Genomic DNA, 14,672 nt, shown 5'->3' on the forward strand with positions numbered 1-14,672 from the left:
CCTGCTTTAATTCCTGGATAACCCTTAAACTGACTGTACCTGGCCCACAAGTGACACCTTTTAACCCCACATGGCAGCCGACTAGTTCAATCCTCCTCAATATTCAACATTCCAGATATGGCTCTCCACCTTGGTGGACCCAACTCAATCCTAACCCAAAAACCCACTGGACCCGACCACCCCAAATCCTGGCTCCGCCTGATATCTTGCCTACAATCTCTGGCAGATCCAACACCAACTCCTCTGGACTTCTCCCCAGAACACCCTCCAACTCCACCCTATCCTTTCACAGATCCAATCCCCCCCAAATCTAATCTGACCGGAGTGCACCCTCACCCAATAATGGGCCCCCAAAATGAACATGTCCTGACAGCCTTTCGACCCCATCCAACACCCATGACCTCCCCCAAGTACTCACTCACTTACCTGACACCTTACCTCCTCACTTAACTTGGATACTCACCTTCACTCAGTAGTTCTGAAATTGCTGACAACTTTTAAATCCTGGAAAACAGCAGTTATGAAAAAGGGGCATGGTTTTAACAAAAATTTACTTTGCTGCTGCTGGTGTGGATTCTTGAACAATGCCAGACTGCCTTAGCTAAGAATGCTCCCAATCCAGATATTTAGCACACTGGAAGTCAAACCTTACTATTCCTGAAATCACAAAAACTAAAGATTTAATAGAAGTATGCATAATTCTCCAATTTGCCTGTCTTTTAGATCTAGGTTGGCAAAAAGCAGGTTTCTACACTTGAAAGAATGACTATTCAGACAAATAAATAGATTTTAACTACAGATAAACAATTATGAACCATGGACATAAAACTCTACCAGTTAAAACTTTAACCCTCTTATAAACTTCTCCTTACATGCACATCCAACCTCAGTTGGCTGGATGGCTGATTTGAGATACAGGATGATGCCATCAGCATGGGTTCAGTTCCTGCACCTGAAGTTACCATGAAGGACTCCCCTACTCCCAAACCACAGTGACCCACCAGTTAAACGACCGCCAGTCATCTCCATCTACTGAGGGAGCAGCCCTATGATCCAGTAGGACAATGGTGACTTTACATACAAACAGACACAGCCTAAAATCACAAACATGGGTATTACAGGCAGAAGGAAAGACAGGGAAGGCAGATCAATAGTCCTGTTTACAGGGTTCACTGAGAGGGTGGTTTTGACTTCTGATCCTTCTTCTTCAACTACTTTTATTTTTGCAAGTAAAATGTCTGGTTCGCTGGCTTACTGATTAATATCTACATCTTTTAGCAACTGCTAACGGAAAAAATAACCTAGATTTCTTCAGGCTCCAGGTGATTTTCAGAGCAGACAGAAGACAAGGCTCTTGGCCTTACGGAGATCTAATAGCTTCTCTCTGTATTTTTTACATACTCAAGCTGTTCAGTTATCTGGGAGTCAATCACATAGCTGTCGGAAGGCAGAAGGCCTTTATCATCGACAACTGATCACTAGTCCATAGACCAATCAGTTACTTGTTGCTAGCTGAAACTCCACCAATACAGATCCCTTGGTTCCAGCTCTTCTGCAACTGTAACTTCCCCTACTGCCTGAACAAACAGCTGTGTAAAGAATGGCAGGTAACTTGCTTTAAAAAAAAGTGTAGCAATCCGTCAACAATCCTTGATTTTTAAAATAGTAAGTTTCCCATCTCAGTCCACAGTTAAAACTATAGACAAATAAAATATACAGACTTTATAACGGAGAACTCTCAAACTACATTTCCTTTGTTCCATCAGGATCAGAAATAGGATTTCCAATCCTGATGAGAAGATTTGGGCCCCTGAAATTTTAAAATCCAATATTCAAGTGATTCATATAATCAAAAAAATGTAGTCCCTGCATTGACCCTCAGAAAACACATCTACTTCCCTTCAGTCTGAAAACTCCTTATGTATTGTCTCCTTTTTACTCCTCTTTTCTGTCCTTAAGCCCCATTAATTATCCAAGCTTACATTGACACCATTCCAATAGCCTTAAATTGTTGTTTACCAGACTTCTATGTCATACTTTGTAAATCACTTTTTAAAACTATTCACACAGTCAACATCCATTGCATTCCCTTCATCAAGCTTCTCTGTTACTTCATTGTTACTTTTTATTCATCTTCTTCCTGTCGGCAGTGGGAGGGTGGGTGACATCACCAAGAGGAGCAGCGGAGTGGGACTCTTGGCAAGGCGGTGGCCTGGCCTGGTAGTGTAGCCAAGGACTCCTGGTTGTGGTGGACCCGGTACAGGGACTCCAGGCTTTGTTGAGGTGGCGATGGCAATGGAGCCAGGGACTCCTGGTTGCTGTAGGCCTGAAACAGGCACTCCTCGTTGTCGGCGTGGTGGTGGCAGCAGCTCCTGGCTGTTGTACGCCTGGAGCCAGGGTCTTCTGGTTGTCAGCGGGGCAGTGGCAGCAACAGAGTCAGGGCCTCCTGGTTGTGAGGCAAGTGTGGATCCAGCACGGGACCCGGCATCAGCAGCCTGTCAGATGGTGGGCTCAGGGACAAACAGATGGTGCTTGAAGAATGGCAACTCCAATGTTGGTGCATCTGGCGCTGGTGGCAGCGCAGTTGTAACTGGTCGGTCAGCTCAGGGCTCATGTATCTCTGCTTCCATCACTTTTGAAGAGAGTTCCAAAGTATCACAACCCTTTGAGACAAAAAATCCTCCTTATCTTTGTCTTAAATGGGCAACACCATATTAATAAAACAGTGACTAGATATTCCTATAAGAGAAAATGTTCTTTTCATTTCCACCCTGCCAAGCCACCTCAGGATCTCACATGTTTCAATCAAGTTACATTTTACGCATCTGAACTCCAGAAGATGCAAGCCTCGCCTGTCCAACATTTTGTCAGAGGACAGTCTATCAATTTCAGGCATGAATCCATTAAGCTTCTCTGAACTGCTTCCAGTTCAGTTACAACCTTCCTTCAAGAAGGTGAGCAACATTGTAAACATGAGATTGTAGAAGTAATCTTACCTGTATAACCCTGTACAACTGAAGCAGGCCCATTTTTGTATTCAATTACCTCAAAATTGTAAGATTCTATTAGTTTTCTTAATTACTTTCTGTACCTACATACTAACAGTTTGCAATTAATGCAACAAGAAACCCAAATCCCTCTGCATCTCAGTTCTACAATCTCTCACAATTTAGATAACATGCTTCCTTTTCAGTGTGTTCCCACAGAAGTGGATAATTTCAGCATTTTCCCACATTACATTCCATTTGGCATTTATTTATCCATTCAATTAACCAACATATATCACTTTATAGCTATGAAATGTCTTCTTCACAACTTACTTTTCTATCTTTCTTTATGTCATCCTTGTTAAAATTTACAACCATGCCTCTGTCCCTTCATCCAAGTCATTTATATAAATTGTAAAAAGCACACCACTGGTTACACCTTGCCAACCTGGAAAAGAACAAATTACACCTACTTCCTGTTATCTAGGCATGTCAATATGCTTTCCCCTATACAATGAGCTTTAATCTTCTGCAATAACATTCACATAACATCTTATTAATTGGTTCCTGGAAATCCGAGGACTGCATGTGACTTCCTCAGAGAATTTCAGTAAGCATGATTAAACATACTTTCCCTTTCATAAAACTATGTTGACTCTACCTTAGTACCATGCAGCTTCAAACATATTCCTTATGACAGATGTTAAGCTAACTGGCTGGTCTTGCTTTTTGTCTCTCTCTCTCTTTTTGAATAAAGGAATTTCATTTCATATTTATTGTTCAAATGGAACATTCATTGAATCCAGGAAACTATGGAAAATTAAAGCTAATGCAAAAATTTTAAGGCCCTATGTTGATTTGCATCAGGACCTGGACACTTGTTTGCCCACAGCCCCAACAATTTGCACAGTACCGATTCCCTGGTAGTTGTAATTTTCTTGAGTTCCTCCCTTAGCTCTAATTCCGGATTTCCACCTATTTCTGCAATGTCACTTCTATTCTGTACGACCATACGATGGAGGAGCAGAAGTAGGCCATTTGGCCCAATGAGTCTGCACCACCATTCAATAAGATCATGGCTGAACTGATAATTCTCAACTCCACTTTCCTGTCTTTTCCTCATAATCTTTGATTCCTTCTATCTCAGCCTTGCACATACGTAACAGCTTACCCTCAACAGCTTGCTGCGGGAAAGACTTCTACTATACTTAGAGAAGAAATTCCTTCTCATCCCTGTCTTAAATGGGCAATTCCTTACTTTACAATTATATCCTTTGGTCCTAGATTCGACTAGAGGACAAAACCTTTAAACATCTACTCTGTCAAGCCCTAAGAATCCTATATGGTTCAATAAGGCTGCCTCTCATTTTTCTAAACTCCATTCAGTACACGCCCAATATACTGTATTGTACACTTTTCACTGCACTGTTCTTTTGTAACTTGAGCACACGGGACAATAAGCCTAATTCAAATAACATTCAGCTCTTCTATTCTTTCTGCTGAAGTGCATAATCTCACATTTTCCCACATTCCCAGATCGGTGTGGGGCGATTATCTCAACTGTGTTCAGTACCTTAATTGTGGCCTAACTAATAATTAAATTTAAATTCCACTCTGCATTGTACTTTTAATTCTGTCCATATGTCCACACTAACCTGAGATTTTGTTAAATAAGAGCTCAAAGCTGGCACTTGAACTTGCGATGGCTGCGGTTCGAGAGGCAAGAACAAATTTTTGGGCTCGATTCCTGCACTTTCATCTGAGGCAGTGCTCTTCTCTTCATCTGCAGAACACACAGATTGCATAAAGATCAGTCTTAATCATCAAGGTTGAATATAATAATATTGGAAATGCCACTTCAGAAGGCACTAAAGAATCAATCTCATTGCTTCGGGACTAGAGTCGCATGTAGGTTATCAGTCAGCCAGAGGTTTTTTTTTGTTTTAGGACAATCAACAAGGCTTCATGATCACCATAAGACGTGCTTTGAAATCCATTCCTATTAACTGAATTCAAATTTCACCATGGGTCTCCAGATTATTTTTAGTACAACACCATTGTGCCATTGCCTCTTCTTAAAGTTATTTTTGTCTCCGTGGAATCTGGCTCCAGCACTTTCTCAGACAGTGCATTCCAGATCCTAACCACTTAGAATAACAGAGTCATTACAGTGCAGAAAGAGGCCCATTCAGCCCATCATGCCTACACCAGTCATATTGCCTTTGCCCAAATCCTGCACACCAAAGGATCATCCAATGCCCTCGAATGCCACTCACTACATAAAAAGCTCTTTCTTCATGCCACCATGTCTTCTTTTGTTAATCACCTTAATTAGTGTCCACTGACTTTCAAACCTGTTACCAGTACGAACAGTTTCTTCCTTTAAGCTTGACCTAGACCCCATGTGATTTCAGACATATATCAAGTAGGCCTGTGTTGTAGCTTCAAAAGACTGACACCTCATTTTCAGTATGCTTGATGCTATTCCTGGCATGTCCTCCTGCAGTTTTCAATCAAACCAGAGTTCGTTCACCAGCTTGATGGTAATGGTAAAGTGGTGGATATGCTGACGTACAATGTTACAGATTGTGTCAAAAACAACTCTGCTGCTATGGCTCACAGTGCCAAACTCTATCCAACACAATACTGTAGTAGTACCGTACAACACAGCAGAAGGTGTCCTCAATATGAAGTCAGGCAAAAATCAAGTGCAAAGTGGATGGCTAAAGAATGGCTGCACAAAATGGAATGTACCAGGCAAGCTGTAGGACAGAGGTATTAATGTTAGTTATTTAATTTTCCAATGCAGCTCAACATTTTATGCAGGCGATGCAGTCCACCAACATTGCTAGTGAGCCTCTGTCTTGGAGGGAGGATTGCCATTGATGGTCAGTGAAGTTACATTTGATAAAGTAATATTGGCCTTAAAAGTTTATTTAAAAAAAAGGCACTCAACCCTGAGCCACCACCCAGAATACTCAGAAATATCCCACAACTCCTGCAGAGATACACAGATGAAATTAAGTTAATGTTTCCGGAGATCAAATTTAAAAGTTTTGTTAATAGGTTAATTTATATCCAAATTATTACAATTGTTTGTATTTAATATGAAGGCAATTCTGGGAATACTCCTTTCCTTTAGTTTAAACCATAAGTAACCAAAACAGACATTATATAATTTAAATCTTCCTCATTTTCTTTCTTATTGGTACAGCATCTTTAAAAATAATTATAATCAAATGTGTTTCTCAAGAACACTATGTTAAAAGTTTATCATGACTTGAGAAAGATGATTTGAGGAGGGATGACTGAGTTGGGTCAATGAGGTGGGCTTGGAAGACAGGAAATTTCAGGTGATTATGAAGAAATTTCAGAGTGAGAGGCTGAGAACACTCGATTGACCAAGGCAAGGCGATGGGAAAGGATGCCTAAGAGGCCAGAATCTTAGGAATGCAAAATACACAGAGCCTTCTAATAATGGAGAAACTTGAAACTTACAGAGATGGGGCAAGAAGGTCCTGGAAGAATTTGTACACGAGGATGAGAATTTAAAATTGGAGGTGTTGGGAATCAGTAAGGAATATGAAGTAGATATTTCAATATTTCATGAAAGGTCAGTGAAAAGGGCATTAGAATTGGTTAAGTCTGAAGGTGAAAAAGGCATAAGAAAGGTTTCAAGCAGCAGATTAACTCAGACAGAAATCAAGGTGGGGGAATGTTACAAAAGTGAAAGATGATGATCTTGGCACTAGAAAGGATAGGGGTTTATAAACTCAGCTTAGGGTCAGACAGGGTTCTAAGGTTGTAAGCATGCTGATTCAACTCGAGACTGGTATCAGGCAGAAGGATGTTTTAGTGATTGGAACAAGATTGACTTGATGGATCTCACTGAGTATGAGATCTCTGATTGCTGCTGTTAACCTGGCAAATCAGGGAGCCCTAGCTGACAGATTAAAGCAGGAGTCTCGGAAAGATTGCTCACTCTGAGGACTGACTCTAAGCTAGCTGGTCAGAGACAACGTACCGTGACAGGATACTAGCCTCTGCACAGCTATTTCAAGAGAGAAAACAGTATTCTCCTGAAGAAAATTTGCTCACAACAGCTGTCTTTGAGTTGGGGTAAGTGTTTCTGGTGTCATGCTGCTACTTGCGAAGTTGGACTTGTTCGATCCTGCCTTCAAACACTGGGCCCGCAAGTGGAAAGAATGTGTTAATATTTTCCAGGCAAAATAACATTGGAACAGATGAAAAGCAACGAGTAATCCTTCCAACTGCTTGCAGACGTACAGCATTTTCGGTTGACTTTCCCTGAGGCACCAGATACTAAAATCTTTCAAGAGTTGACGTATTTAGTTAAGGCATCTTACAATCCCAAGCTCCTCTAATTCTGAAACCCTATCAGTTTTATTCGGCCATTTGAGAACCAGGGGAACCAGTGTTGGGATTTTTGATGATGTTACGAGGTGAGAGACCATTTGGCATGTGGGATTAATGACGTAACCATGCAAACACGCCTACTAGCTGAAGCCCAACTGGCCTTCAAACAGGAACTGCAACTGGCTTTGTTTTTAAAAAAATATGCAAAGTGGAACATGTGAATAACAGGCATCCCAATGGAAGTGGACACTCTCACCCATCCAACTGAGCTCCACGGACCATTTGAGTGTAGCCGATTGCAGAGCCTCATGCAGGGCACATCCTGAGCAGAGGGACCCTGGCTCAGTCCACAGCAAAACCCCAAAACAAAGCCAAGTCTCGGCCAAATGGCTAAAATGTTCTTCAGGATCCGGGCTTGTATGCAAAAAACTGGTGGAGGGGCTGTCTTTCACAAAACTAGACGTCACACCTACCTGCAATTGCAACTAGATGAGCAGTCCCAGAAGGATGCACAATTAATACTCATAAGAGTTTGTACCAATACACAAGACTGCCAGTTTGGTTTTCATCAGCCTCCAGAGATGATGGAGAACATTTTACAAGGTCTGTCCCAGGTTACTATTTGTCTGCATGATGTGCTAATAAGCGGGTACCAATAAAGAACACTTGGAGAACTTGGACATAGTGCTTAAACATTTCTCCCAGGCAGGTGTATGCCTTAAAAGGGTAAAATGCATGTTCCAGCCACCCCAATGACCTACTTGTTTAGAAGAGATTTTGAGAAAATCCTTTTTCTACCTAGAAGGTGGTGGGATCTGGAATGTACTGCCTGGGTAGGTAGTTGAGGCAGGAAAACTCTCAACCTTTAAGAACTGCTCAGATGAGCGCTTGAACTATCGTAATGTTCAAAACCACAGGCCTACTACGGGAAAGCAGGACTAGTGTAGGTAGGAGTACATTTTTGGCAGTGGGCCAAAGGGCCTCAAGTTTGATTCTGTGATCTTTGCAAGAAATTATGTTGTGTGTGTCACTGTGAATGAATAAAATGTCGGAACTGGTAAGAAGTGTCTTGGATGGTGAGCAATGCTTGTTGAATTAGAACCCCAAGAGAGAAGAGGAATGTTGAAAATTAAAAATCTAAGGTTCTTGAGTAGATTTGTAGTTCTTGAGTAGGTTGTGGATGCTGTGGTTGGTTTGCTCGCTGAGCTGGTTCATTAGTTCGCACTAACAATGTGAACTAATGAACCGGCTAGGCGAGAGAACCAACCACAGCAAAATTAAAAATCATAGATCTTTCATACCAGTAATGACCAGACCCATTCCCTGATATTTGGTGTCCATGTGATATAATGTCCTCTTGGAAGTCCATCAAGAACTCATGTTTCCCATCACTAAAGATAACTGAAATAACTGCAGCGAGGCCGGTATCCAGTCACCAAATCACCCTTTATTTACATGTGAACAGTACATGGACTCTGACAAGCTAGGTTGAAGCCAGTCTCTACAGCATGGAGACTCACCAGGGGTTTCCAAAATGAAGGTGTTCGCAGAGGTTACATCTGGTGGGCTAGGAATGGATGCCAACATAGCTGCATTGGTGGGGCAGGACCGCCAGCAGCTCCCCCATATTCATGGGAATGGCTGGGTAAACTCTGGGCTCAGACACACATCAAACTCACATTTTTGTGAGTGGAATGTTCTTAGTCATTGTGGACACCCATTCAAAGTGGTTGGACATGGTTTTGAACATTATGATAGTTCAGGTGCTCATTTGAGCATTTCTTAAAGGTTGAGAGTTTTCCTGCCTGAACTACCTACCCAGGCAGTACATTCCTGATCCCTTTTTCAATTTTCAAAATGTTTTATGTCTAGTTCAGTTGCCATTATACCTGAAACATGCCCTTCCCAGTGCTTCCGGATCAGCTCCTCCATGCAACCCAGGACTTCCAGCCACACCTCATCAAAGAGCTCTGCCACGATTATATTTCTCCTGCAGTGACTCGGAGACACTGGAGGTAGCCCCAGTCTGCTTTCATTTTGCAAAGTAGGAGCCAACTTCTCACAGTCGTCTTCCCTATGTAGATGTATGGCACAAAATATTAAACAGAGGAAATTAACTTGCAAAGAAAAAAATTCACTTACCCTAATACAAAAACAGAAATTGCTGGTAAAAGTCAGCAGGTCTGGCAACATCTGTAGGTAGGAATAAGAGTTAATGTTTCAAACCCAAAGACTCTTCATTTGATGAAGTGCCGAAGAAGCGTCACTGGACTCGAAATGTCAAGTCTGCTTTCTCCTCACCGAGTATGCCAGACCGGTTGAGTTTCTCCAGCAATTTCTGTTTTTGTTTCAGATCTTCAGCATCCACAGTTCTTTGTTTTATTTACTTACCCTGACTTCTACCAAAGCACCTATAGACCACCAGGTGTCTAAAACACAAGCATGACTAGATTTCAGAATAATTTGGAAATGTCTGCCACTAACACCACTAATTATACCACATTCACCTCTTATCTTGCTTTTGTTAACTGAATTGGATATTAGAGAATAGTTTTAGTTTTTGTTTAAACCATTTATCCCCTGCACATTCCTGTTTTTTTCAGTGGGAAAAGCTGGAGGCTACAGAAGAGAATCAGAGTTAGATTTCTGTACACTTCTGTTTATTCATTCATGCGATTTGGGTATTACTGAACAGACCAGTGTTATTACCAATCCTGAATTGATTTCAGAAGGTAGTTGAGACTACATCATTCTATGTCTGGAATCACATGTAGTCCAGATCAGCTAGGGATGACAGATTTGCTTTCCTAAAGGACAGGAGTGTATCAAGTGGATTTTTATGACAACTAACAATAGTTATACTGCAGGCTAATTTTTAAATTTCAGAATGTTGCTGAATTCAAATTCCACTATCTACGATGAGATAGTAAGAACTGCAGATGCTGGAGTTAGAGATAACACAGTGTGGAGCTGGAGAAATACAGCAGGCCAAGCGGCATCAGAGGAGCAGGAAAGCCTACAGCCCAAAGGCCTAAATATGGATTTTACCAGTGTCAAAATATTTTCTTTTCCCCACTATCTACCATGATGGGATTTTTTTTCTATTCATTTGTGGGATGTGGGCGTCGCTGGCTGGACACATGCCGAATGCATGTGCCCAGGACATTTGCCTGGAGTTTTGCATTATTAGTCCAGTAACATTATCACTACACCACTGCATCCCTACCTGGGCTAAATCAGCTAATCTCAGCACCTGTGTTTAGATTAGTGAGATACATGGTGCAGGCAGCAATGGGAATAGAGCAGTTGGTGAAATCACACAGGATTTTCATTTTTGATTCTTATCCAATGACCTTAGCCGGAATCTATTTGATTACTATAGTAAGTATTTATATGAACAGAGAATTTGGATGAGCTCAAGAGTCTGAGGAATGTAATTTTCTGGGACAAGAAGCCGGATTTAAAAATGTGTACTCTTAAAAAGAAAATTTAATCTATTTGGCTCACTATATACAGTTCTGAAGGGTCACTTGACCTAAAATGTTAACTCTGATTTCTCTCCACAGATGCTGCCAGACCTGCTGAGCTCTTCCAGCAATTTCTATTTTTGTCTCTGATTTACAGCATCCCCAGTTCCTTTGGTTTTTATTTGGCTTACTACATCTGCTTGCCATAAAGGTGCTGTCTAACCGAATTCCAGTTCCCAGCTCTTGTGCTGTCACCCTGTAGATTACAGCATTTCATCAGCATATCCAAGTACTTTTTATATGCAGTAGTTCCAGACTCTCAACAACTTCTGACTAAAAACATTGCTCAACTCCCCTGTAATGGAATGATCCACTACATTAAATTTACTCATAAATACAAGCTGAAGCTGTTGTTGAAGAGATGGAAGAGTGAGCCCCAACTTTCATCAGAAGCGTTGCTCGTGATCAGGACTCTGGACAGAGATTAAGCTTTAGCAGCTCACCAAACAGCAAATGTTTTGTTAGTGCCAATCCAAGAAGTCATGCAATTGGTTATTAAACAACAAGTGTTCCCTTGATACTAACAACTCTCGGTGATCAACTGCTAGGTATTCCTCAACAATGCCTTCAGTAACAATCACACCGTTCTCTGCCTCTTCATCTTCTTCCCCAGGAAACGTGGCAATCTTCTGCATAAAGTCATCATCTTTGCATTGAGAAAGATCTGAGATGGTCACTTTCTTACCAAGAACACAAAGTCTGAAAGAAAAGATAAATCTATGCTGTTGAAAAACAGAAACAAAGTGAGGGGAATGGTGTAATGGATGAAATATTGCTTGCTCTGCTCTAACAATCAGTTAGTAAAAAGCTAAGCCAACTGGGAAGCTTCGAGAATGGATCACAGTCAGAGAGATTTTACAACATGGAGAAGGGCCCATTAGCCTATTATGTCCGTGCCAGTCATCAGGCATCTATCTATTATAACCCCATTTTCCAGCACTTGTATGCTATGGCATTCCCACCTCTATCAGCTTCCTTAGGCAGTTAGTCCCAGCTAATCACCACCCTCTGGCTTAAAAAATAAAATTCTTCAATTCCCTTAGCTTAAAATTGTGCCTGTCTAGTTATTGACCCTCTGCTAAAGGGAAAGTTTCTCCCTGTCTACCTTATGTGACAATAAAGCTAACTCAATTCAATATCTATGCCCCTCATAATATCATACACCTCAATCAGATCCCCGCTTAGCCTCCTCTTCTAAGGGAAACAACCCCAGCTTATCTTGTGGCACAGTGGCCCAGTGGTCAGCACTGCTGCCTCATAGCTCCAGGTTCAATTCCACCTTTGGGCAACTGTCTGTGTGGAATTGGTGCAAACTCCGTGTCTGTGTGGATTTCCTCTGGGTGTTCCACAGTCCAATGATTAGTTGGATTAGCCATGCTAAATTGTCCATAGTGTCCAGGGATAGGCAGACTAGTGTCCAGGGATAGGCAGGGTAGGGTTATACGTTTAGGATGGGGGGTGGGATGCTCTTCGGAAGGTTGGTGTGGACTTGTTGAGCCAAATGGCCCGTTTCCACACTATAGGGATTCTATTCTAGTCTCTCTTCATAGCTGAATCGCTCCAGCCCACCTAACATTCTTGTGAATCTCCTCTAATTATCTACCAGAGAGGGTGCAATCTTCCTACAGTGTGGCAACCAGAACTGCACAAAGTAATCCAGCTGCAGTCTCATTAACGTTATATACAGTTACATCATAACTGCCTTGCTATTAATTACAATGTCTTTACTAATAAAGGCAAATATGCCCTATGTCTTCTTAATCACTTTCTACCTTTCCTATTGCCTTCAAGGAAATATGGACACCAAGGTCCCTCTGAACCTCTCGAGTTCCGAGGGTCTCACTATTCCATGCGTACTCCCGTGCCCTGTTAGCTCTCCCAAAACAGCACATCACACTTTTCAGGGATAACAAGGTGCAGAGCTGGATGAGCAGAGCAGTCCAAGCAGCATCAGAGGTGCAGGAAAACTGACGTTTCGGGCCTAGAACCTTCTTCAGAAATGACCCTGCTTTACTGCTCCTCTGATGCTGCTTGGCCTGCTGTGTTCATCCAGCTCTGCACCTTGTTATCTCAGATTCTCTAGCATCTGCAGTTCCTACTATCTCTGAAACACTTTTCAGGATTAAGTTTTATTTGATAAACTGTTCAGCCATCGATATCATCCGGTAGGCTTTCCTCTTTTTTAATCATATCACCAAAGTGATCATTAATGTATATTACAAACAAAAAGGGACGCAGCACCAAACCCTATGGTACACCACTAGACACAGGCTTCTAGTTACAAAAACCCCCTTTGAATCCTGCCACTAAGCCAATTGTGGATCCAATTTTACAAATTGCTCCAGATCCTATGGGGTACTAGCTTCTTCAACAGTCTGCCATGTGAGACCAAGTCAAAGCCTCATAGAGGTCCACGTAGACCACATCAACTACACTATCCTTATCAGTACATCTCATCACTTTTGGAAAAAATTCAATCAAATTTATTAGACATAATATTCTCTGGACAAAGCCATGCTGACTATCTTTGATTAATCCCAGTTTCTCCACGTGGAGATCAATTTGTCCCTCAGTACTTTTTCCAATAATCTCCCTACCGCAGATGTGAGACTCACTGGCCTGTAGTTTCCTGGTTTATCTCCAAAACTCTTCTTGAATAATACTACAGCTAGCTGATTGCATACTGGATGGTCTTCCAGTTGCTGCCATTGCCCTGAACTACCCAAGCTTGGGGAAGCAGAAAAATGAACCAAAACTCCTGCTTCTGATAAACTCCTTTGGACGTGTGCCTGCAACTGGTGAAAACAGGATAGAACTTTGTTATAATATCACCAGGGTGATCTCAACATTCCAATTGCATTCTTGTGCTAGTTACATGAACTTATTTGAGAAAAGACAAACCTTGATGATGTCATTGATTTTATTCATTAGGCTGTACATTAGAGCCTTTTGGTCTGTACAAGCTATTCTGCCATCACTAAAGTGACAGCAACAGGTTACTCTAATTCAAATTAAGGGGTCAGTTAGCTCAGTTGGCTGGATGGCTAGTTTACAACATAGTGATGTTAACAGCATAGGTTCAATTTCCACACCAGTTAAGGTTACCATGAAAGGTTTTCTTTCTCAACATCCCCACTTGTCTGAGATGTGGTGACCCTCAAGTTAAACCACCAGTCATCGTTCTCTGATGAGAGAGTAGGATTATGGTCCTCTGGAACTATGGCAACTTTACTCTAATCCAATCATCCTGTTGTCTTCCACTTCTGTTGGAAGTACTTAACAAGTTTCATCTTAAATCATCTTATGGTTTGAGCCACAACATCCTCCTGGGGCTAAACACTAGTTTTTCCAGTAATAATCATCGGTCTCTGCCATACTTCGAACATTTGATCTAACCTTTCAACATTTGTTCTCTACTAGATCCCCTTTCATGTTCTCTGTCCAGAAGGAAATACCCTATTTTACAAGGCTTTTACAAGAAAAAAGTAATGCACTATTGCAAAGAATAGAAGAGCTGGAGGTTATTTGAATGGGGAAGGTTGCAGGTAAGAACAGCACAGTCGGATTTGGAAGTTCTTGTTCGTAAATCACAAAAAGCTAGTATGCAAATTCTTGGAATTGCAAATGGAATCTTGGCCTTTACTTCAGAAGGAATGGAGCATAAAAATAGTAAAGCTTTCCTAGAACAAAAACAGAGGTTGCTGGTAAAGCTCAGCAGGTCCGGCAGCATCTGTGAAGGAAAAAACAGAGTTAACGTTTCGGGTCCGGTGACCCTTCCTCA

The 14,672-nt window shown here is 41.6% G+C and overlaps 1 protein-coding gene across 1 annotated transcript in view; it reads right to left on the reverse strand.

Moving 5' to 3' along the window:
• Positions 1 to 2,622: 2,622 nt before the first annotated feature.
• The window catches only part of LOC109933173 (protein FAM149B1-like), a 14,742-nt gene continuing 2,692 nt past the window's right edge, over positions 2,623 to 14,672 (reverse strand). Inside the window, exons 3-7 of the mRNA XM_048593404.1 lie at positions 11,417 to 11,590; positions 9,254 to 9,438; positions 4,643 to 4,770; positions 3,321 to 3,435; positions 2,623 to 2,663 (exon numbers count right to left, since the gene is read on the reverse strand). Coding sequence (XP_048449361.1) covers positions 3,421 to 3,435; positions 4,643 to 4,770; positions 9,254 to 9,438; positions 11,417 to 11,590 — 502 coding nt within the window. The 3' untranslated portion in view covers positions 2,623 to 2,663; positions 3,321 to 3,420. The remainder of the gene's footprint in view (positions 2,664 to 3,320; positions 3,436 to 4,642; positions 4,771 to 9,253; positions 9,439 to 11,416; positions 11,591 to 14,672) is intronic.

The sequence above is a fragment of the Rhincodon typus genome, unplaced genomic scaffold (genome assembly GCF_021869965.1).
Source record: "Rhincodon typus isolate 14 unplaced genomic scaffold, sRhiTyp1.1 hic_rhity00002783, whole genome shotgun sequence".
NCBI classification, from domain to species: Eukaryota; Metazoa; Chordata; class Chondrichthyes; order Orectolobiformes; family Rhincodontidae; genus Rhincodon; species Rhincodon typus.